The 23335-nt window shown below is 45.7% G+C and overlaps 1 protein-coding gene across 1 annotated transcript; it reads left to right on the top strand.

Annotated features, from left to right (window-relative positions):
• The first annotated feature begins 8186 nt into the window (after positions 1-8186).
• On the top strand, positions 8187-22763 carry GLS2 (glutaminase 2). The gene is given in 12 exon segments (XM_066612836.1): positions 8187-8289; positions 10188-10200; positions 10688-10787; positions 11974-12095; positions 14266-14413; positions 14817-14848; positions 20001-20039; positions 20975-21047; positions 21049-21198; positions 21707-21766; positions 21908-22015; positions 22572-22763. Coding segments are annotated over 12 exon segments (1140 nt in total).
• The last annotated feature ends 572 nt before the right edge of the window (positions 22764-23335 follow it).

Raw genomic sequence — 23335 nt, 5'->3', positions numbered from 1 at the left:
GATAGTCCCCTTTAGAATAAAAGGGCAGCATGCATATTAATACATACATAAAAATACGTCACCAGGCATTGCTTACAATGTGAGGTCAGAGGAGGTGCCCACCACCAGGGCTGGATTATGTGCAATATTAAGGATAGCAGAGTGGGAGATGGTCAAATCTGGGCCAAGGCCACAATTTACTAGAACATGTCATGCCTTTCTGTTAACTTGGGCTGGGGGAAACCATTTGGCTTTCTCACCTTAAGCCCAATACACCTTTTGTGGCTAATCTCTGTTCTATTTTCCATTTCCATGACTGCTCTCCTCAACAATACTTTTATTAGATACTTTTTGTATTCTGTGAAAAACAAGACATATATTAAAATGCCAGCTCCCATTCTATCAGATGCTTCTAATTTTTTTAAATAGTATATTTTACTTGTATTCTGACTTTCCACTGTCTGGTCTTCAGGGCAGCTTACAATATTAAAACCATAAAATCAAGCTACAGTACAATACAAACACAAAGGAACATGACAAATATACAAAGAGCAGAGAGATAACACACAAAATTCTTTCAACAAATCCACAGGCAAATAAAACAGATTTAACCTGCAGCTTGAAAGGCAACAATATTGGCAGCACCTGAGCCCGGGGAGTGTGTTTAAGAAGTGGGGTCTACTTCTTCCCAGTCTTCCCAGAACCATTCTATACTCATTCTTCCCAGTCATCAGCTGCCTAACTTGGGAAGGCTGTGCTATGGAGCAGTGCCTCAGCAGCTGATTTTCAAATACGTCTCCCATACTAACCTTCCAGGACAGATTCATAGGGGAGAAGGTGATCCATCAGATACAAACCTGAATGCATATCTTAAACCCAGTCAGACCATTCTTCCATCTAACTCAGTATTGTCTGCACTGACTGAAAACAACTCTCCAGAGTTGAAAGCAAGGAGGAGTGTTTCCCAGTCCGAGTTTGTGAAGGAAAGCTAGCACAGCAGTTAAGAGCCCAATCCTATCCAACTTTCCAGAACTGGTGAAGTTGCAATGCAGCCCTAAGGTAAGGGAACAAATGTTCCCATATCTTGAGGAGGCCTCTGTGACTGCCTCCCCCCACAAGATACAGCGCACACCCCATTGCCACAGCTGCATTGGTACTGTAAAGTTGGATTGGGCATGAAGTAACATCATCAAGCAGGAACATTTTTAACAATCCTAGGCTGCAATCCTATCCACACTTACCTAGGAGTAAGCCCCATTTACTATCATTGTTAAAAGTATATACATAGTAGCCTGTTAAAAGAACAGATCTGTAACATCCCCAAATGCAGTCACATACAATGGTAGCATCAAATCTAATATATTAAAAATAAAATGTTGACATGAATGGGGACCCACCTGAAATTGTCTCGCGACCCACCTAGTGGGTGCCGACTCACAGTTTGAGATACACTGTATGAGATAATAATACTACCTTACAAGGTTATTATGAGAACCACAGTAAGATGGGGCTGGGTGGCTCAAGACCCTGGGGCAAAGCCGTCTCCACACCCTGATGCTACTACCCATGCAGAGTGTTCAGGAATCAGCTTGGAGAAGTGGGTCCTGTGATGAGTGGGACTGCAGCTGACCTCCAGCACTGTCCCTGAAGATAATATATGAGCACCTGCAAATGTTCAATAGTATTACTGTACTTGGAAACACCACCAGGGACCTTCTTCATTGAAAGGAGGTGCTCTATCACTGACTGATAGCCCCTTCTCAAACTATATAGGTCAAGACTAGCACTTTGAATTGTGCCCAGAAACAAACTAAAAGCGAAGCGGTGAAGCTCCCCCACTATGCTCCAAGAAACAGAGCCTCAGATGGGACTGTGCAGCCAGACGCAGACATGTTTCTCAGTGGCTGATGAAACGAGGAGCAGGAAACAGGTTTAGGACGCACCCCAGTCATGTCCCTGAATGCACCTCTTTCTTCAAGTCACACACTGCACTTGAGGACAATGCTGCAGTGGAAACAAAACCTGCTCACCGCCTTCCAGCTATCTGTCTTCCACTGAGAGCAAAGCACTGGAGGACAGCCGTGGGCTACCTTTCCTTTCTCAAGGGAGCTGCAGGTTTCAGAAGCAGGGGAGAGGGAACACCCAGCTAGGAAGGAGAAATGTTTCTCTGGGCCTTTCTCTGGAGGCCACATCTGACTGGAGGAAACAAGCTTTGAAAAGCAGGCCTGTCCCTACACCTTTCTCCAGCCCCTGGAAATTGATTTTCCACCCTTCATGCTCCCTCTTCCTTGCTAAACTTGACTGGCTTTTTACCTAGAGTTTATAACAGCTATGTACCCCCTGTTGATCATTTCCAGCAGATGGCGCCATTGATGCGCACCCCAGTGAGGTAACAGAAGTTCTCCTGCTAGGATGCGCAGTTAAATTGACTTGCTGAGGTTCAGAAGCCTGTGTCTCTATAATGACATACCTTTGGCAAGGTTTTGCCTCTCCCTTTTGTACCTCGGTAACTGGGCAAAGCAGTCAAGCCAGATGGAAGAGCATTCTCTCATTTCCCTGAAGGGTGAGCTTATCTTGGAGTAAATCCAAGAGTGCCATGGATGGAAGGGGGAATGGCAGTAATGCATTCACTGCAAGGCATTAGTAGAATTCCATGTTCTGTATACAATACATAAGAAAGTCCACTAATAGTCTGCACTGTATTCCCTGCAGTCTGGAGGAGGCACTTTTCCTAAGCCGTTAGCCAAACATTTTCTGGTGTTGGGGCCTTATGATACACGTGATTGGGGAGGGAGCATCTTAAGTCCACGCACAACAACAAAAATCTAAATGCTGTACTGTACATATAACTCAGAGTGTAATCTGGAGATTGTGCTGGCCTGGCATAAGTCCAGTATAGTGGCCTGGAAGTGTCGCAAACATGCCGTAAGACGCATTTGCACTTTCTTCCGAGTCAGCTGGACCAGTGCACGGACATGTGCTGGCCCATGGAGGCCAGATCCGGTCTCCAAGCTGATATAGACTGATAAGTTCGCACTGGCCTTATCAGGTCGGCACAGGAGTCTAGGGGGGCAGGAGAAGGCAGAACAGAGGCGTTCCGGGGCAGGTGATGGACAGGCCCGTGGGCAGGCCACAGCAGAGTGGGAGGTGGGACCAGGATTCAACACTTTGTGCCGAATCCTAAGCCCAATCCCAGGCTACCAAGAGCAGCTCTGGACTGCTCAGATCTGCGCCACCTCTTTAGGTGTTGCAGATACAAGTAGCCCCATTGGGACTGCTGCTGCATTACCCAGGGTAAAAGGAATGAATTCCCCTTGCCCTGAGTTGGGCTGTAGGTAGCCCCAACCCCACTCTGGATATGGGACAGGCCAGTCAGCCTCCCTGTTCCAGCGTGATTAGGATTGGGCTGTTAATGTGTTTAAATTAAAGTTTTAAAATCTGTGTTGTTACACAGTATGTGACACAGTATGCAGCTCAATCCCTTGCAGAGTTCAGCGCTGAAATGAATGGGCTTAAACCCATTTAACTTTGCATAGAACTGAGCTGTTCAGTATCAAGCACAGAATCTCTTGACACCATCTTCTCTCAAAAAAGAGTGATGATACTATATATTTGTTTTTTAAAGGAGAGTTTCTAGCAGTTCTGAAAATCTTAAACATTACAGCAATGTCTAAGAAAGATCTTCCATTCTTGCTTTCATTCAGTATCTGGAATTATGAATTTCTGTACATGTAGTTCCCAAAATGATTACTCACTTGAGATTTCTCTTCATAAAAGGCCTGGAAAGAAAATTTAATTCTATTGAAAACAGAGGAACCACTGCCATCTAGTGGGATATCATAACACAGTTCTAGCAGCGAATGACTAACATAATGCTTTTTTACAAATATATCTAGGCTCTAATAAGGGCTTTTAATTTCTTCTCTGTTATGTTTGACCACTTGTCATATTATCCTTGCAGGATTTTCTTGAAACAGAGGTATGACCCTGTAGGAATAGATTTGCAAGGATCTAAAAGCATGGAGCAGAATAATAAGGAAAGAATACCCTTTATCCGGACATTCAAAATCCAGACATTTTTGTCTATGACTTTTTTGTTCGCACTACTTTATGTAGTGCGAACACTAGAAGGTCAGTGCAGGTACAGGCTATAAGTGCTATTCTCTGCTCTGTGATGTGTACCTGTACAAACATTGCTGAAAAATGTGAGAGGCCAGAGGACATATATGTGGGTAACAGTGAAAAGAGCAAGAGGAAGCATTTCTCATTATATTTATGCAAATATTCCAAAATCCAGATAAATCAGAAATCCAGATGCCTTCCTGTCCCAAGCAATCCTGATAAGGGATACTCAACCTGTATTGCTAAAATGGGCTGTTTCACTTCAGACTGTAGCTGGGGAATGTACAAGGAAAAGTCTCAAATACTGACCCTAGTAAGAGCTTGAGAGTGCATTTTCACACACTGTAACAAAAGCAAGTGCCTTCAAATTGTCAAATCAAGAGCAGCCCATTTGATCCCTACCAAGAAGAAGTCTGAACGTGAGGTGAAGGAAGTGTGGCTAGCATCTAGATTGGAATGTGTCCTATCTATGCATGTTTACTCAGGAGCAAAACATACTAGGCTGACAGTCAGCAGAACTGAATCCCAGTTCACAAACTACTCCTATGGATAGTTAGGTACCCTGAAGGTGCTCCCATTTATTCCAGAGGACTGGGGCCTACCTGACTGGATAGGATCAGGCTGCATAGGTTAGTAACCTTAACGGGGCTGAAGTGAATCAGAAAAACAGTGAGAGAAATAAGATAGATTGGAGCCAGTTTTCAAGAAATCACAAGAATGTTGCATCTACTCATGAGCACCTTGCATCAAGCAGGAGGTCATTTCTAGGCTGTATCAATGATAGCAACCACATTCTAATAAGTGATGGTAAACCTCTTTCCTTCTGATTGAGCCTCTCGACCTCTTTATCTGTAAATGGGTGGAGAAAGAACAGTGTACGGGCTTGTCTTTGTGAAGATTTCTTTCTTTGCCATATAGGCCATGTGTCATGACTTTTTTGGCTGTCCCAGTTCCAACATTTCAATCCAATTGTACAACATTTGGAAATTCTGACATACGTACATATGCTTAAGGTTTAAGCCTTAAAGGAGATGTTCTAGAAAGGACACCACCAAATGGTCACTGTTTTAGAGGGATAACCTCCAAATGGCCAAACAGAAAAGGATTGTCCTCCTGTGAAAGGCCATGCCATTGCATCCATGTAAGTTGGATTGTCTGCCATGTAAATCACCAGAGTTTTCAGGTGGAGCATCTAAATGGGACAGCCCAACCAATTTGTAGATATAGACCTGCACTTTAGATTGTAGCGCAAGCCAGTCATTTCACATGCTAGTGAGGGTCATTTGGAATGCCTGGTTGTAGACAATCCCTGTGTGTTCCTGTTCTTTGAGATACAGTTATGCTGGAGAAATATAAACAAACTTTAAAAACATTGCAGGGCAGGTGGTTGCAAAGTAAATGAGTACAGATGGAATAGAGCCTTCACCAATGTGTAAGGGGGGAGGGATGCCTTGGGCAGTGATTCTTGGAAGGAGGGGAGTATTACAAACCTAGATCTATTTTCATCTGTGAAATGCTGCAGGGTCCAGTGCGTCTCCCCCACCCTATTGTGGGTATACACACATCCATTTTCTTTCAAAATACAGATTGAGCTAACTAACCTCTAAAGGTTTATTTAGGATATGAACCCTAAAAAAAAACAACTTATCAAATTGTCCCAAGAAAGCAGTATGGCTACTTTAAGACCATACTTGGTTACTAGAGGGATATAAGAGATTTGGAAATACAGTTTCCTCCTCCTCTTCCCCTCCCCTCCTCCATCTGCTTTGCTGTTCCTGAATAATTCTTTTTAGATTCAAGAACAGTGTATGTAACACTCTGGAAAGAAATTGGGCTTTGTCCCAGAGGAAAGGTTAAGGTGTGTGCGTGCGTGCATGAGTTCATGAGGTTAATGCAGGGGAAGGAACAATGTGCTGCAGTGCAGCATAGATGAGATTATGCGCCCTTTGACTAGTGTGGCACACTCTAACCAGCAGATGAGGGCCAGATATTCACATATTTTGCAGATGTTGGATGAAATGATAGGTGCATTTCCATCTGCTACATTTCTGTATGAAAGGAGTACTGCACGGAGGGAGGGGAGCTTGAAGTGCCCTCTTATAAAGACAAGCAGGGTGATTAAGCAGTGATTAAAGGGTGATTTTTGAGTTAGTGTGCCATTTCTCCCACTATGTCCCTGAACAGAGTGGTGATTATAATCCATGTGGGTGGGGGCTATAAATACAAAATGATGTAGCTATGCTTTCTCTTTATCAGTTTTTTTTTTATTGGCAACCTTCAGTCTTGAAAGACTATGGTATCGCACTCTGAAAGGTGGTTCTGGCACAGTGTCTGGTGTGGCTGAAAAGGCCACTCCGGGAGTGACAATCCCTTCCACACCAGGAGCAAGTGCAGTCTGTCCCTGGTCTGTCTCCCTGGCTATGGGCCTTCCTTCTTTGTCTCTTTGCCTCAGACTGTTGGCCAAGTGTCTCTTCAAACTGGGAAAGGCCATGCTGCACAGCCTGCCTCCAAGCAGGCCGCTCAGAGACCAGGGTTTCCCACTTGTTGAGGTCCATTCCTAAGGCCTTCAGATCCCTCTTGCAGATGTCCTTGTATCGCAGCTGTGGTCTACCTGTAGGGCGCTTTCCTTGCACGAGTTCTCCATAGAGGAGATCCTTTGGGATCCGGCCATCATCCATTCTCACGACATGACCGAGCCAATGCAGGCATCTCTGTTTCAGCAGTGCATACATGCTAGGGATTCCAGCACATTCCAGGACTGTGTTGTTAGGAACTTTGTCCTGCCAGGTGATGTCGAGAATGCGTCGGAGGCAGCACATGTGGAAAGCGTTCAGTTTCCTCTCCTGTTGTGAGCGGAGAGTCAATGACTCGCTGCAGTACAGAAGTGTACTCAGGATGCAAGCTCTGTAGACCTGGATCTTGGTATGTTCCGTCAGCTTCCTGTTGGACCAGACTCTCTTTGTGAGTCTGGAAAACGTGGTAGCTGCTTTACCGACGCGTTTGTTTAGCTCGGTATCGAGAGAAAGAGTGTCGGAGATCATTGAGCCAAGCTACACAAAGTCATGGACAACCTCCAGTTCATGCGCAGAGATTGTAATGCTGGGAGGTGAGTCCACATCCTGAACCATGACCTGTGTTTTCTTTAAGCTGATCGTCAGTCCAAAATCTTGGCAGGCCTTGCTAAAACGATCCATGAGCTGCTGGAGATCTTTGGCAGAGTGGGCAGTGACAGCTGCATCGTCAGCAAAGAGGAAGTCACGCAGACATTTCAGCTGGACTTTGGACTTTGCTCTCAGTCTGGAGAGTTTGAAGAGCTTTCCGTCAGATCTGGTCCGGAGATAGATGCCTTCTGTTGCAGTTCCAAAGACCTGCTTCAGCATGACAGCGAAGAAAATCCCAAACAAGGTTGGTGCAAGAACACAGCCCTGCTTCACGCCACTTCGGATGTCAAAGGGGTCTGATGTGGAGCCATCGAAGACAACAGTGCCCTTCATGTCCTTGTGGAAGGATCTGATGATGCTGAGGAGCCTGGGTGGACATCCAATCTAGGGGAGAATCTTGAAGAGGCCGTCTCTGCTGACCAGGTCGAAAGCCTTCGTGAGATCTATGAAGGCTCTAAAGAGTGACTGTCGTTGTTCCCTGCATTTTTCCTGCAGGGAAAAAGTTGTCTCCCTTAGACAACTGCAGGAAAAATGCAGGGAACCACGACAGCCACTCTTTATCAGTATAACCAGAGGTAAAGGGGAGTGTTCTCATGAATGCATTTTTAGATGCCTCTGCACCTCCTTATGACTTACCTGGCAAAACAAACTGTAGGAGAACAGAACAAGGTCTGCCCTTTCTTCCTCATTGGCTTGCATCCTTTTTGTCTTTTGCTGGTAGGCCAGCATCACTGCCCATCACTTTTTCCTGTCTTGCCCTGCCCCATCACTCCTCATGCTCGCACTTGTTAAATGACGCACTGATGCTTTCCTCTTAAAGGTCCAGGAGCTGCTCCTTGTTACTCCCCCCTCCACTCCACTCACTACAATATCTCCTGCCAGCTTCAGTTCCTCCTGAGGCTTGAAGGGGGCTGCATCTCAACCATGCGCTCCATCAGGGTTGTGCCAGGAGTCCTGCAGCCTCCTGAGATGCTGTGCCAGTGGAGAAGAGGGACAGGACACCGTTTGGAGGCTGCTCTTCCTTTGGGTATTGGCAGAGCTAGCTACTCAGCTCAAGGCAGGGAGACAGTAATGAATGACTGTCACCAACAGCTGCAACTTAAAACCAGTAAGGGATGCATGAGCCGTGTGGTGTGCTAGTGATGTGCGTAAGTGATGTTGATGTGGGAATTTGAGGGTTCTGTCCATTTGTGTAGAACACTTTAAGCACCCCCATCTTATAAGTATCTCTTTAAGTACAACCCTTTACCCTCTCTGATCTCTATACGTGCAATACTCCATAGTACAACCTTTTGTTTGTTGAACTGGTGAACTTTCAGCTGATGTTTGTTCCAGTGAATCCACAACTAGCTGAGCTCACACCCCCATTTCTGCCACTGTTCTTCAGTTTTTATTTATTTGCATATATAATTATTTGTATAGCTGGCAAATCTTGTCAAGAGGGCTGTACATCAAGGGATGTATGGTGAAAATAAAATAAATAAAATCTGTACATATACAATGCAGTACAAATCCTTTGCTGGTTTCTTAAGGAGTCAATCCCATTGTGTTCAGTGAGACTCCCTAAGTCCTATACACACTTTCCCAGAGTGTATTCAATTCCCTATTGAATACAGTGGGATTTGCTTTTGAGTAGACATGCATAGTATTATGCTGTGAGGATGTATAGAATTGCAACCTAATGGAGGTATTATGATCCATTTATATCTAATATGAATTATGATCCACGTAGATGCTGCCTTGTTTCTGCTCTTAGTGATAACACCTATTTGTGCAGAGGCAGAGAGTGAGAAAATAAGATGCCTGGGTTTCAGGTTTTGATATGGATAGTTAGTAGCCAGCTGTGGCCTTTTATCTTTCTTCTAATGATGGGACACACACCTTTAAGGTGCTTAACATCTCCACTCATATTGTGACATGTTCTGATGCTACTTCCAGCAGACAACCTGGTTGCCATAGAAACATTTCTGCAAAACAGCAGGACTGCATTCTTCTCAGAAGGAAGGATAGAAAAAAACAACACCCATTTGTCTAGCTTTGTTCTGCTTTGTGGGCTAGTAATTGACATTTTAGATATTTTGGAATCAAGTTATCCTAAGGAAGGGACTGTCCTTTGTAAACCACTGCAAAGAATTATTATCAGGCTGTTATGGGGGATCCAAATGTCTTTTTATCAGGTCAGAGGGTGAAAATATATTTTCCCCTTCTTTTCCCAACACAGTATTTTCCCAACACACAAACAACAATTTACTGTTTCTGGGAAAGATGCTTCCTCCAGTCGCTGCCCACCTCAGCTAGTCCTTTCATTCCAGTTTGATGAGCCATTTGAAATATTGATATGTTGGAATATTGATATGTGCATGTGATAAGCATGTATTGGTTAGTGCCTATCACATCACTAATTTCTCTCTCAATGCCTGTGCTACTTTGAACCCTCTTTAAATTTTGTTTCTAAAGCAAGGTTTATTCAGAACTTATAGCCACATCACCCAGAAAGCACCTAATCCTAGCTGATCTTTGAAGTTATGTGTGGTTAACTGGTTTGTACTTGTACTTGTGTGTGTGTGTGTGTGTGTGTGTGTGTGTGTTTTCTGGAACTGACTGCTTTGTGTTGTATCACTCTGTTGAGAGGGTTCCAATAATATTTTAAATGCTTGGTAAAAGTCTCAAATATCTGGGTATGATATCCATGAAAAGACTCTTAAGAATATTATAAATATATGTAATGTTGCAAACATATGCATCAACACCCAAAATTTTAAGATTATATTGAGAATAATTCTGTTTGAGCAGAATTCTATAATAAATGAAAGGGGCTGTTAAGTGGAACAAGATTGATTTATCATGGATGGAGTTGGAATCATGGATGGAGTTGGAATCATTAACTTTAATGATAATCTGAAGTGGTTTTTCTGTTTCTTACAGAGAAATTTTGTTTGTATATCAGATAAAATATTAGAACATTGGAACAGTATGTGTTAAGTTTTAAAATACCTAGGAAGCACCTTACCAAAATAAAGGATTTAAGATGGGGTTATGAGGATTCCATCCTGAGGCACATAAAATAAAGTAACACATTTGGTGGCAATGACATTAGCATGTCTTCTACTGAGTCAGCCTATTGGTCTGTCTAGCTCAATATGATATTGTCAGTGCTGATAGGCTACAACTTTCCAGAGATGCACTTAAGAGGTCTTTCCCAGCCTACTTAGAGGTGCAAGAGATGAAGTTTGAGGAGGTGAAACTTTGGAAGCTAATGGAAGAAAAAAGAAAAATAAGTTTGAAATGATGAGTCTTGTCAAGAACATGTCTAGCTTGCATTCTCTGTGGCTACTGGCTTTGTCCCTTCTGTCTCATGTTCAAGCCTCCACTGTTCAGAGATGAAACATCAGCTGTTCTGTGTAGTGACTTTCTTTTCTGTCCAGGGATCTGTCAGAGAATGGGATGCTGCCACGTCTTGGTGACCTTCTCTTCTACACAGTCGATGAGGGACAGGAATACATCTCCATTCATAAATTCACCAGCGTAAGATGTTCCCTTCCCCAAAGGGAGGGTTGACAAGGTGGGGTAGGTTTCTTGACTCACATAATTTTTTGCTGTGCTCAAGATAAATATTTAAGATTACTGAACACAAATTTACACATTTAGATCGCAATCCTAACCAACTTTGCAGCACTGACATAAGGGCAATGCAACTCTGAGGTAAGGGAACAAATGTTGCTCTACCTTGAGGAGGCTTTCATGACTGCCCCCGAACTGCAGGATGCAGCATATACCCCACTGGTACAACTTTGCCAGTGCTGGAAAGTTGGTTAGGATTGTGCCCTTAAGCTGTCCATACTCTCTACTTCTTGTAATGAAACTGGTTGGATGCTCAAGTCCCCACCCCCCACAGTTGTGGCAATGGCAACCAATTTTCAGTTAGCATACCACTGAAAAGGAGGATTTGCCAGTTGTGTTGAGAACTACTTTACACAAACTGCTTAATACAGTATATTAGTTGATTGTACCCACGGTTGTGTTGCAAGTGACCACCAGTACAGGCTACCCTGAATGTGAAATGGTCATGCTTATGCAAGACACAGGATTCTACACAATAAGTGATTGTGAATACAGAATCTTAGGGAGGTTGATATTTTTAAAATAATAAATCTGGAAATGGAAGTGTACAAGGAGAAATGTCACATATCTATAGACAGCACTTATCTTAGTTGAAATTCTTACTTCTGAAGTCTTTCCAGACAATGTTATTTGCTCAAGAAGTAGTATTTTTGTCTTTGTGGCAAATTTTATAATTCCCTCAAGGAATCTTGGGAACTGTGGTTATGTGATTGGTGCTAGGTTCTCTAACAGAGAATGCTCAACACATCTGCCAAATTACAGTTCCCAGGATTCTTTAGGGAAAACCAGGACAATTAGTGGCAGCACCGGCCTAGCGATGAAGCTGGCTGAAGCAGCCATTTTCAGCAGTGATTTGGGGGAGAGGGGCAGTGAATTGATGGGAAAGCCCTACACCCCATGTCTGCCCACTGCACTCTCCAGCCCACCACCCATTGGGTCTGCCTGATGCTGAACCCAGAATGGCATCAGGCAGCGTTCCAAATAATGCCGCCCTTGCTGGAAGCCCTCCACGCAAAGTCCAGACACTACCCACCTCCATCTGTCATTACATCCTTGCCATCTGTTAATCCATATCCTATTCTCATTTCAGGCCTTGCGGGGCACTGGCCTTTGGACTTCAGATCCATGCCTTCCTGATTTCATGACTCTGATGCAGAAAGTGGCACAGGAACCTAGCACTGGGGAAATGCTGGACTGAGACCTCTTTTGGAGGTATGAGCCAAATTGTGGTACCAGGGCTGATACACTGCAATTGGAATAGTAGCCCTGATGTTAGTGAGGGCTAAGACTACTTTTTAATAAAGCACACCAACTTCTGCAGGCAAGTACAATTTCCTTTCCCCATCATCATGCATGTTGTCAAATCTCACACTCGTTTATCTTGACTACAGGCCTACTACATCTGTTGCCTTTGTGGCCATGTCCCAACCCTGGAGGGGCATCAGGGATAGACGAGGTTTGGCATCCACCCCTATCAGAGGACTTACCCAGCTGGACCCCCACCTGAATCCTCACTACTGGGTGGCTGGGCCAGTGTCCAATGCACCAGTAGGGAACATAGACACCATGGAGAGGCCAGTGCAGGAACATAAGAGCCCCACTGGATCAGGCCAAAGGTCAACGTAGTCCAGCTTCCTATATCTTAGTGGCGCACCAGATGCCTCTGGGAGTGCTCAAGACAACAAGATACTTGTCCTATTGCCACTCCTTTGTATCTGGCAAGTACTATCTGTCCCAGGATCACTAGCAATCTTTCCAACCTCTCTGGTTTGCACCTTTTCTCACCAGATAGTATCTTCTCCAACCACCAACATTTTGCATGGCACAGAGCCACTAAAATAAGCTTGTGCAGCACTTGCCGGAGTAGCTGAATCAACATATAGCTCTAAATCAGGAGTGCCCAAACCCCGGCCCGGGGGCCACTTGCGGCCCTTGAGGTCTCTCAATGCGGCCTTCAGGGAGCCCCCAGTCCCCAATGAGCCTCTGGCCCTCTGGAGATTTGTTGAAGCCCACACTGGCCCAATGCAACTTCTCTCAGTGTGGCAGCGACTGTTTGACCTCTCATGTGAGCTGTAGGATGAGGGCTCCCTCCACTGCTTGCTCTTTTACATCTGTGATGCAGCAGCGGCAGCAAAGGAAAGGCCAGCCTTGCTTTGTGCAAGGCCTTTTATAGGCATTGAGCTATTGCAAGACCTTCATTCGTTCATATAAGTTCATCTTTAATACATTCATTTATGTAAACTTATGTAAATTTATTCAAATTTTAAATGTAAATTAATTCTTTTTTTTCTCCGGCCCCCGACACAGTGTCAGAGAGCTGATGTGACCCTCCTGCCAAAAACTTTGGACACCCCTGCTCTAAATTAAGTGACAGTTCCACATAACACACATTATATAACCACTCATTACTTGTAGCTTCAAAAATTTAAAAAAGCCACCAATTTAGGAAAAGTTACCATTTTTTTGAGTGGAATATCTCCTATTCTATTCTAAACTTCAATGGAAATCATTATAGGGCTCAGGGACTGCCCCAATACTTTCCTTTTAACTCTGAACTTCAATTGTAGGGAAGTTAGAAATTGCAGGGGCTTATATATGGAAAGAACTACAGAGGAATTTGGAAGATGATAAACTAACTAGTTTTAAAAGCTGGAAGCACATTTTCAAGTCACGGGCACAGATGTTCAAAGTGTGAAAAAATGAAAAACAGATGTTTGCGTTGTTAAGCTCCAGCTTAGGACCATGGTGATGGAGAAGGAGTTTGAACCCTTTCCACTGTCATGGTTCCAATCCAGATAAGGCCCCCTACATGTGTGCACACTATTTCACACAAAGAAGCAAGCGTGCAGCTGCATAACGCATGATTAATGTAACATCTAGTCTGACCTGTAGTCAAATTTCTTGCCTTTTAAGTACAAAGACACGGAAAGCAGTTAAAGCACTGTTGCCTAGATTACAGAGAGGCTATTCCCTATTTCTCCAGGTATATATAGGTGTACATGCTACATTACTCCCCCACATGTGTTCAACTGTGGAACTGTCTGTGGAACTCCTTGCCACAGGATGTGGTGCTGGCGTCTAGCCTAGACGCCTTTAAAAGGGGATTGGACGAGTTTCTGGAGGAAAAATCCATTATGGGGTACAAGCCATGATGTGTATGCGCAACCTCCTGATTTTAGGAATGGGTTAAGTCAGAATGCCAGATGTAGGGGAGAGCACCAGGATGAGGTCTCTTGTTATCTGGTGTGCTCCCTGGGGCATTTGGTGGGCCGCTGTGAGATACAGGAAGCTGGACTAGATGGGCCTATGGCCTGATCCAGTGGGGCTGTTCTTATGTTCTTATGTTCTTATGTAACTCTCCAATGATCTCTTCCACCCTCAGATGTGTGAGCAGCAATATTGTCCTGCTGACACAGGCCTTCCGGAAGAAATTTGTCATCCCCAATTTGCAGAAGTTCACGACTCATGTGGAGCAAATCTTTGAGAGCACCAAAGGATTCATGAAAGGCAAGGTAGGATGAACTAGCAATATGTGGGAGAGACGAAAGAAAAGCAAGTACTGTAACTTCAGTCCATCTCCCTGAAGGAATTCCCTGTCTCAGAGAACAAGGGCAGAAACACACAGATGGAATAGGAGGGAGGGAGGGAGAGCCCTACTGTTAGAGGCACTGTGAGGCAGCTGTTTCAGGTGGTGGATTTGGGCTGCCATTCAAGGACCTCAGATTGTCAATTACTTAAATTTATGGTTATCTTTTTACTAGTAGGGAGGCAGGATTTGGATTTATCTCATCTAGCACCAAACTGTGTTTGGGTGGACATGATAAAAGGAGACATCTATATCTGAAATAACCATACTTCCCTGCTGTGATGTTTTTTTATATGGTATACACAAGAAGCTGTCTTAGTGCTGCCTTAGCACTTAGTGCTTAGTACTACATCCCACAGCTGGCCAAATGCAACCCAGCATCTGCAGACGCGTGTGGCCTCTGGGAACCAAGTGCCTCTGGGAACTAAGTGCCAGGTAAGGCACAAGAGTTTAGCATCTGGGCGAGGAGAAGGCAAGGAGACCTCTGAGTTTTGGAGAAGGAGAGGAGGAGGAGCAGGAGGAGGAGGTAAGTGTACTCATTCTAACGCTTTGTCTTTCTAACTCCCTGTCTTCTAACCTTAACCTTACCTTTAAAGCAACCTTAAATCAAAATTGAAAGTTAGCACCTAAGGGAGGTACATAGGGCTACTCTGAGCAGGAGCAGAGTCCTACTCGTGAGTAAGAGCAGAGTCCTACTCGTGAGTAAGAGCCCAAGGGTCAGGCATTTAAATCAAAGTTGAAAGTTAGCTGCACCTAAGGTAGCACTTAATCGAAAGAAGGGAGGAGGATAAAGTGGAAAGCAGGTTTTTCTACTTGTTTAAATTAAACCTATACTTAACCCAGGTTAAACCTAATCTAAGTTAGAACATAACCTAAACAGGTCAGTAAATTGGGACACAGGATCTAGAGAGCAATAAATAATTAAACAAACCCAAATAAAAACTAGCTTGAGGTTACAAAAACAGTCCAGCCTAAGAGAACAGAACTAGGAGGGAAAGGACCTAGGAAGGGCCAATTCCCAACCCATTAAGAGCCCCATTAGGCTAATCCAAGCAGTCCATTCAGGAGCCTGCAGAGTAGGTCACGCCCATCAGCAGCCATTTGCCTTCCTGAGCTTTTGTAAACTCACCTGGGAAGGCCAGCCCCCTTTCAATCAGGAAGGAAGGAGGGGGGAGGAGCCAGCCAGGAGTATAAAGCTAGGCAGGCCATCGCGTGAGGCTCTCTGCAGACGCGTGTGGCCTCTGGGAACTAAGTGCCAGGTAAGGCACAAGAGTTTAGCATCTGGGCGAGTTCAGCAGCAGGGCGAGGAGGCCAGGGCCCCATACACTGCCCTTCCTCTTCCCTAGAGAAAAGGGCTGCTATCCAGTGTACGGTTTTTAAAAGAACCCCTAAATAAAACAACAACAACAAAAAAGCTATGCAGTCAGACAGCCAGCAGCAGGGTGGGGGCTATCCAGTGTTCTGCATCGAGTGCCACATGTATGATTATATGCCTCTGGGGCATAAGTCATGGGTGTGTCCTCGGTGCAAGGAGCTCCAGGCTCTCAGGGAACGCGTCCGCTCCCTTGAAGCCTTGGTGGCCGACCTGGAGAAGCGCAGGCAGCCAGAGGAGGACCGTGGGGAGACTTCCGGGGACGATCAGGCTTCGTCCCAACCTCAGGCGTGCAGCTCCTCGGCTGCCCGGGTGGGAAGTCTCGGGACTGGAGGACGTCATCCTGGAGAGGAGGGAAACAATCCCCTAGGGGGGATCCCTTCTCCAGGGGATGGGCCCGTATCCGAGCGCACTCGGGATACTCCTCGGCGGGAGGGGGGTCGGGGGCTTCTTGTAGTGGGGGATTCGATTATTAGAAACATAGAGAGGGGGGTTTGCGACGGATGTGAGGACCGCATGGTGACTTGCCTGCCTGGTGCGAAGGTTGCGGACATCACTTCTCGTCTAGACAGGCTAGTAGACAGTGCTGGGGGAGAGGTAGCGGCTGTGGTGCATGTCGGCACCAACGACGTGGGCAAGTGTAGCTGGGAGGTCCTGGAGGCCAAATTTAGGCTTTTAGGCAGGAAGCTGAAAGCAAGGACCTCAAAGGTAGCGTTCTCTGAAGTGCTACCTGTTCCACGCGCAGGGCCAGCTAGGCAGGCGGAGATCAGGGGTCTCAATGCGTGGATGAGACGGTGGTGTAGGGAGGAGGGGTTTAGATTCGTTAGGCACTGGGGAACGTTTTGGGACAAGCGGGGTCTGTACAAGAGGGACGGGCTCCACTTGAACCAGAATGGAACCAGACTGCTGGCGCATAACATTAAAAAGGTGGCAGAGCAGCTTTTAAACTGATCCCTGGGGGAAGGCCGACAGGAGCCGAGGGGCATCCGGTTCGGGACTCCTCATCCCTATGGGATGAGGATGGGGAGGTTAGAGAACAACAAGACAAAGGCAGGGTAGGAGAAGAAATTGGGAAAGGTAGGGTGATGGGATGTGATAGACGGTTTGGCACAATGAGAGGATGCGGGGACAAAGGAGCGAATAAGCAGCCCATCCTGGGGCATTCCGTGTATAAATGCTTTTATGCGAATGCCCGAAGTCTACGAGCAAAGGTGGGAGAACTGGAATGTCTGGTGACAAGGGAAAATATTGACATAGTGGGCATAACGGAAACCTGGTGGAATGCGGAGAATCAGTGGGATACCGCAATCCCGGGCTATAAACTCTACAGGAGGGACAGGCAGGGGCGTGTTGGAGGTGGGGTGGCCCTTTATCTTAAGGAAGGGATAGAATCCAGCAAAGTAGAGATTGAAGGTGGGTCCGACTCCACCGTAGAATCTCTGTGGGTTAAATTACCAGGCTTGTGCAGCGATGTAATACTGGGGGCGTGCTATTGTCCTCCAGACCAGAAATCTGATGGGGACCTTGAAATGAGGAAACAGATCAGAGAGGTGACAAGGAAGGACAGGGTTGTAATCATGGGGGACTTCAATTATCCTCATATTGACTGGGTCAATTTGTGTTCTGGTCACGATAAGGAAACCGGATTTCTTGACGTGCTAAATGACTGTGGCTTAGATCAGCTAGTCACGGAGCCCACCAGAGGACAGGTGACTCTGGATTTAATTTTGTGCGGTACGCAGGACCTGGTTAGAGATGTAAACGTTACTGAGCCATTGGGGAACAGTGATCATGCTGCGATCCGTTTTGACGTGCACGTTGGGGGAAGAATACCAGGCAAATCTCTAACAAAAACCCTTGACTTCCGACGGGCGGACTTCCCTCAAATGAGGAGGCTGGTTAGAAGGAGGTTGAAAGGGAGGGTAAAAAGAGTCCAGTCTCTCCAGAGAGCATGGAGGCTGCTTAAAACAACAGTAATAGAGGCCCAGCAGAGGTGTATACCGCAAAGAAAGAAGGGTTCCACTAAATCCAGGAGGGTGCCCGCATGGCTAACCAGCCAAGTTAGAGAGGCTGTGAAGGGCAAGGAAGCTTCCTTCCGTAAATGGAAGTCTTGCCCTAATGAAGAGAATAAAAAGGAACATAAACTGTGGCAAAAGAAATGTAAGAAGGTGATAGGGGAGGCCAAGCGAGACTATGAGGAACGCATGGCCAGCAACATTAAGGGGAATAATAAAAGCTTCTTCAAATATGTTAGAAGCAGGAAACCTGCCAGAGAAGCGGTTGGCCCTCTGGATGGTGAGGGAGGGAAAGGGGAGATAAAAGGAGACTTAGAGATGGCAGAGAAATTAAATGAGTTCTTTGCATCTGTCTTCACGGCAGAAGACCTCGGGCAGATACCGCTGCCCGAACGGCCCCTCCTGACCGAGGAGTTAAGTCAGATAGAGGTTAAAAGAGAAGATGTTTCAGACCTCACTGATAAATTAAAGATCAATAAGTCACCGGGCCCTGATGGCATACACCCAAGGGTTATTAAGGAATTGAAGAATGAAGTTGCAGATCTCTTGACTAAGGTATGCAACTTGTCCCTCAAAACGGCCATGGTACCAGAAGATTGGAGGATAGCAAATGTCACGCCTATTTTTAAAAAGGGAAAGAGGGGGGACCCGGGAAACTATAGGCCGGTCAGCCTAACATCCATACCGGGTAAGATGGTGGAATGCCTCATCAAAGATAGGATCTCAAAACACATAGACGAACAGGCCTTGCTGAGGGAGAGTCAGCATGACTTCTGTAAGGGTAAGTCTTGCCTCACGAACCTTATAGAATTCTTTGAAAAGGTCAACAGGCATGTGGATGCGGGAGAACCCGTGGACATTATATATGTGGACTTTCAGAAGGCGTTTGACACGGTCCCTCACCAAAGGCTACTGAAAAAACTCCACAGTCAGGGAATTAGAGGACAGGTCCTCTCGTGGATTGAGAACTGGTTGGAGGCCAGGAAGCAGAGAGTGGGTGTCAATGGGCAATTTTCACAATGGAGAGAGGTGAAAAGCGGTGTGCCCCAAGGATCTGTCCTGGGACCGGTGCTTTTCAACCTCTTCATAAATGACCTGGAGACAGGGTTGAGCAGTGAAGTGGCTAAGTTTGCAGACGACACCAAACTTTTCCGAGTGGTAAAGACCAGAAGTGATTGTGAGGAGCTCCAGAAGGATCTCTCCAGACTGGCAGAATGGGCAGCAAAATGGCAGATGCGCTTCAATGTCAGTAAGTGTAAAGTCATGCACATTGGGGCAAAAAATCAAAACTTTAGATATAGGCTGATGGGTTCTGAGCTGTCTGTGACAGATCAGGAGAGAGATCTTGGGGTGGTGGTGGACAGGTCGATGAAAGTGTCGACCCAATGTGCGGCGGCAGTGAAGAAGGCCAATTCTATGCTTGGGATCATTAGGAAGGGTATTGAGAACAAAACGGTTAGTATTATAATGCCGTTGTACAAATTTATGGTAAGGCCACACCTGGAGTATTGTGTCCAGTTCTGGTCGCCGCATCTCAAAAAAGACATAGTGGAAATGGAAAAGGTGCAAAAGAGAGCGACTAAGATGATTACGGGGCTGGGGCACCTTCCTTATGAGGAAAGGCTACGGCGTTTGGGCCTCTTCAGCCTAGAAAAGAGACGCTTGAGGGGGGACATGATTGAGACATACAAAATTATGCAGGGGATGGACAGAGTGGATAGGGAGATGCTCTTTACACTCTCACATAATACCAGAACCAGGGGACATCCACTAAAATTGAGTGTTGGGCGGGTTAGGACAGACAAAAGAAAATATTTCTTTACTCAGCGCGTGGTCGGTCTGTGGAACTCCTTGCCACAGGATGTGGTGCTGGCGTCTAGCCTAGACGCCTTTAAAAGGGGATTGGACGAGTTTCTGGAGGAAAAATCCATTATGGGGTACAAGCCATGATGTGTATGCGCAACCTCCTGATTTTAGAAATGGGTTATGTCAGAATGCCAGATGCAAGGGAGGGCACCAGGATGAAGTCTCTTGTTATCTGGTATGCTCCCTGGGGCATTTGGTGGGCCGCTGTGAGATACAGGAAGCTGGACTAGATGGGCCTATGGCCTGATCCAGTGGGGCTGTTCTTATGTTCTTATGTTCATTTGGGGTGTTTCTCTTTGCACAGTGGATGGACAGCGGTGAGCAGATGGGACATGAGTTTTTTAAAAGTGAGACTGAAAATGAAGGGATAGGAAATCAAGGGTGCCAAACTTGTGAAGAACAACTTGGTTGGGTATATATCCTTGACATTCCTAGAGAGGCAGTGCCCTTCCTGGAGAGGCAAGGGTGCATGTTGAAAGGCAGTGTATCTTTGGGTGGTTCACAATTTTAATTGAAGACTGACTAGAATTTTTACCTTCATTTTAGTCACAAAATTCCTTCTCAAAAACTATGTGTGTTTTGCACTTAAGGCTGGGACTGAGGGACACTTTTGCACTAGGGACACTTCCTCAGAATGAGCCCTACTGAGTGCCATGGACAGGATTAGGAAGAGACCCTACTCCTTTGCATTTGACTACATCAGGGGTCACCAAACTTTTCAGCCCAAGGGACTGCTTGCACAGCAGTTTTATCAGGGTATTGAATGTATCTGGAACCATGCACGTGCATGCACACACACATAAGCTCTCAGCCTTCTGGGGCTATCTTCAGGGAAGCCTTTTCAGCAGAAGCATCTCTCCGCACAAGGCTTTGCACTCCCGGCCCGTCAGCAGGTTACTTCAGGCTGGAACAGTCAAACTTCCTCACCACATGCCGTGGGCCACATCAAATCCTCCTGTGGGCTAGATGTGGCCTCCAGGGTGGGGTTTGGAGTCTTCAGGCTGGCACTCCTGCCCACCACACTGCTGCTGCCTGATCCATAGACTCTAGGCAAAAATAACACAAGCCATGGGAAGCGTTTCAACTGCTTGTAGTGTACACTACAGTAGCACCATCTCCTATGTGGGACTTTACACGTAGCACTCTTGCCAAAATGGTTGGCCACCTGCTGTAGAGTTTTGTCACTGGGTGGCTGAAGGGGTGGTGAGGTGGGGCCTCCTCTCTTCATTCTCTCTTTGTCCGTCTTCTCCAGGCACTCCATGGGCCACGCCAAGATCCCCTTCTGCCTTCAGTCATGTGTCAGGCCTTTGAAGTATGCTGGGCATTGACTCTGTCAGTGAACTGGGTACTGAACGAGTGCATCAGTATGTGGGCAAAGAGCCCAGCAGGCTACCCTATAACAAGCTGTCTTTCAATGAGGAAGGTGAGAGGAACAGAGCTCTCAGTAGCCCAGTGCTAGTGGTCCCTCCTCTCTGGGTGCTGCAAACATGCCTTATGGCATGTTTGCGAAACCCAGCACTGGCTGAGGGAGCTTAGGATTGGGCCCTGCCCTGAATCTCTAAGGCTGCAGTCCTATACACACTTGTGTGGTAGTAAGCCTCACTGAACTCAGTTGGAACTTATTTCTCAGTAGACATGCCTAGGATTCGGCTGCCAGAATGGTTGTGAAAATAGTAGAAATAAAGAAGCATTTTTATATCAACAGGTGCTGTAGATGTTTTAATATTCATGACTTAATACATTTCACAGCCATCCCATCAGGTAAGACCAGTAGGGAGTCACCATTCTACATAACTTTCAGAAGAGAGCTATTTTGCTTGTAATGTGATTGGTTTTGAACTGTGAATGAGATCAGTGCTGCATGTAGAACAGGAAACAACCATTTTTCAGTGGAAAGATCATTCTAGAAATGAGGCATTTGATTCAAACTGGGCATCCTGAGCCTGGAAGATCATGAAGTTGTATGTCTGTTTGTAGGTTTCAGTCAGAGAACGAATCAGGAGACCGGAATTATGCTATTGGATACTATATCAAGGATAAAAAGGTAACAAGGGAAGGGAGGGAGAAAGATTGTTTCAGAAAACAGGTCCGTCTCGGGTCACTTGATGAGATTTCTAAACTGGGATTGGAATTACCCATCCATCCTTGCCAGTGTCTGATGTGGCATTGTTCTCTTTTCATCCAGTGTTTTCCTCAGGGTGCGGACACGATGGCAGCCCTTGACTTGTACTTCCAGGTGAGTTGCTTTTTGGAAAACATTCCTCAAACTCCATTTTTGAAAACACGTTTATATGTTAGGAGTGCCACCTTATGATTCAGTAGGAAAGGGCAAAGTTCAAAGATTTTCTCTTGGATATATTCAAGAGTAAATGGCAAGCAAACAAACCAGGGCTTTTTAAGAGAATTTGTTGTGTTTCCTTCTTTTCATTACCAGTATTTTGATGGGCCAAACTGGCTAATGGGGATGAGACAGAGACAGCCCAATCCTATGCATGTCTACTCAGAAGTAAGTCCCATTAGAGTCAGTGGGGCTTACTCCCAGGAAAGTGTGGATAGGATTGGGCTGGAAGTCATCTTCCTCTGTAGCATGGTTTACTGTGCCTGAATAACCTAGCAGTATTTGTTCCATAAGCTCCTACTTTGATATACCTCTCTGCTTGCTTGCCCATTGTCTTGCTTGTATAGCTCAAAAATTGTTAGGTACTGCAAGCATTGGAGAGGAAGCTTACACATTTTTAAAATAGTGGGTTAATCCATTTGGGGCTGATGTGGGGAGGGCTTTCTGTCATCTCTCATTATCCCTCATCCTTTAGGTGACTCATGGCTAGTACTGTCTAGTACTGTAATAGATAGTAGACAACTTCATGTCTTGTCCTCTCTACAGGTGGGGAAACATTGCCTTTAATGATGCTATCCAATTTAACCACCTGGAGGTGGTGAAATGGCTCAAAGATTACCAAGGTATCTACATACTGGGAGCCAGCCACACTGGAGAAGCAGCTGAGGACCTCTCTAAAGAGAACTTGGAAAGTATGGTGTAAGAATGGCAGAAAGAATAGCAGGCTGCTACACCAGATGTAGTTCCCCCCCCTCAAAGATTCAACTAGTCACGTGCTCTTGTTTCTGAAAGGATGTAACAACTGGCTTACTGCTTTTTGGAGCGTAGGGAGAGAACTGCATCCTCCATGGGCCTTCTTCCTTTTGAGGAGTGTGTGGTCACATCCCCCCCCCCCCCGCACAAGCTCAGTGCTCATTTGGTGAATGAACAATGTCATGTTTCTCTCAAATCCACAATAACCAAGCTAGTAGAACTTAACGAGATGGGGGGGGGAGGGTTAAGTCTCTAACAGGGCAATCTGTGGATTTCACAGCTACCATTTAAGGCTGCTACAGGCATATATGCACAACATTTGTAGGCCAAACAAAATGAGATTGATGCTGCAATCCTATCCATGCTTTCCTAGGCGTAAGCCCCACTAACTAATAGAACTTCAAAGTAGACATGCCTAGGATTGGGCTGTGAGATCCATAATTAGTTCTCCCAGTTCATTAAATGAGTGTGAAAAGCAGCTGCAGATGAAGCTTTGGTTTAGAGTGATGGCTTGGGGAAGCA

This window comes from Tiliqua scincoides, chromosome 2 (genome assembly GCF_035046505.1).
Source record: "Tiliqua scincoides isolate rTilSci1 chromosome 2, rTilSci1.hap2, whole genome shotgun sequence".
NCBI classification, from domain to species: domain Eukaryota; kingdom Metazoa; phylum Chordata; class Lepidosauria; order Squamata; family Scincidae; genus Tiliqua; species Tiliqua scincoides.
This window is presented reverse-complemented; position numbering and strand designations above follow the sequence as displayed.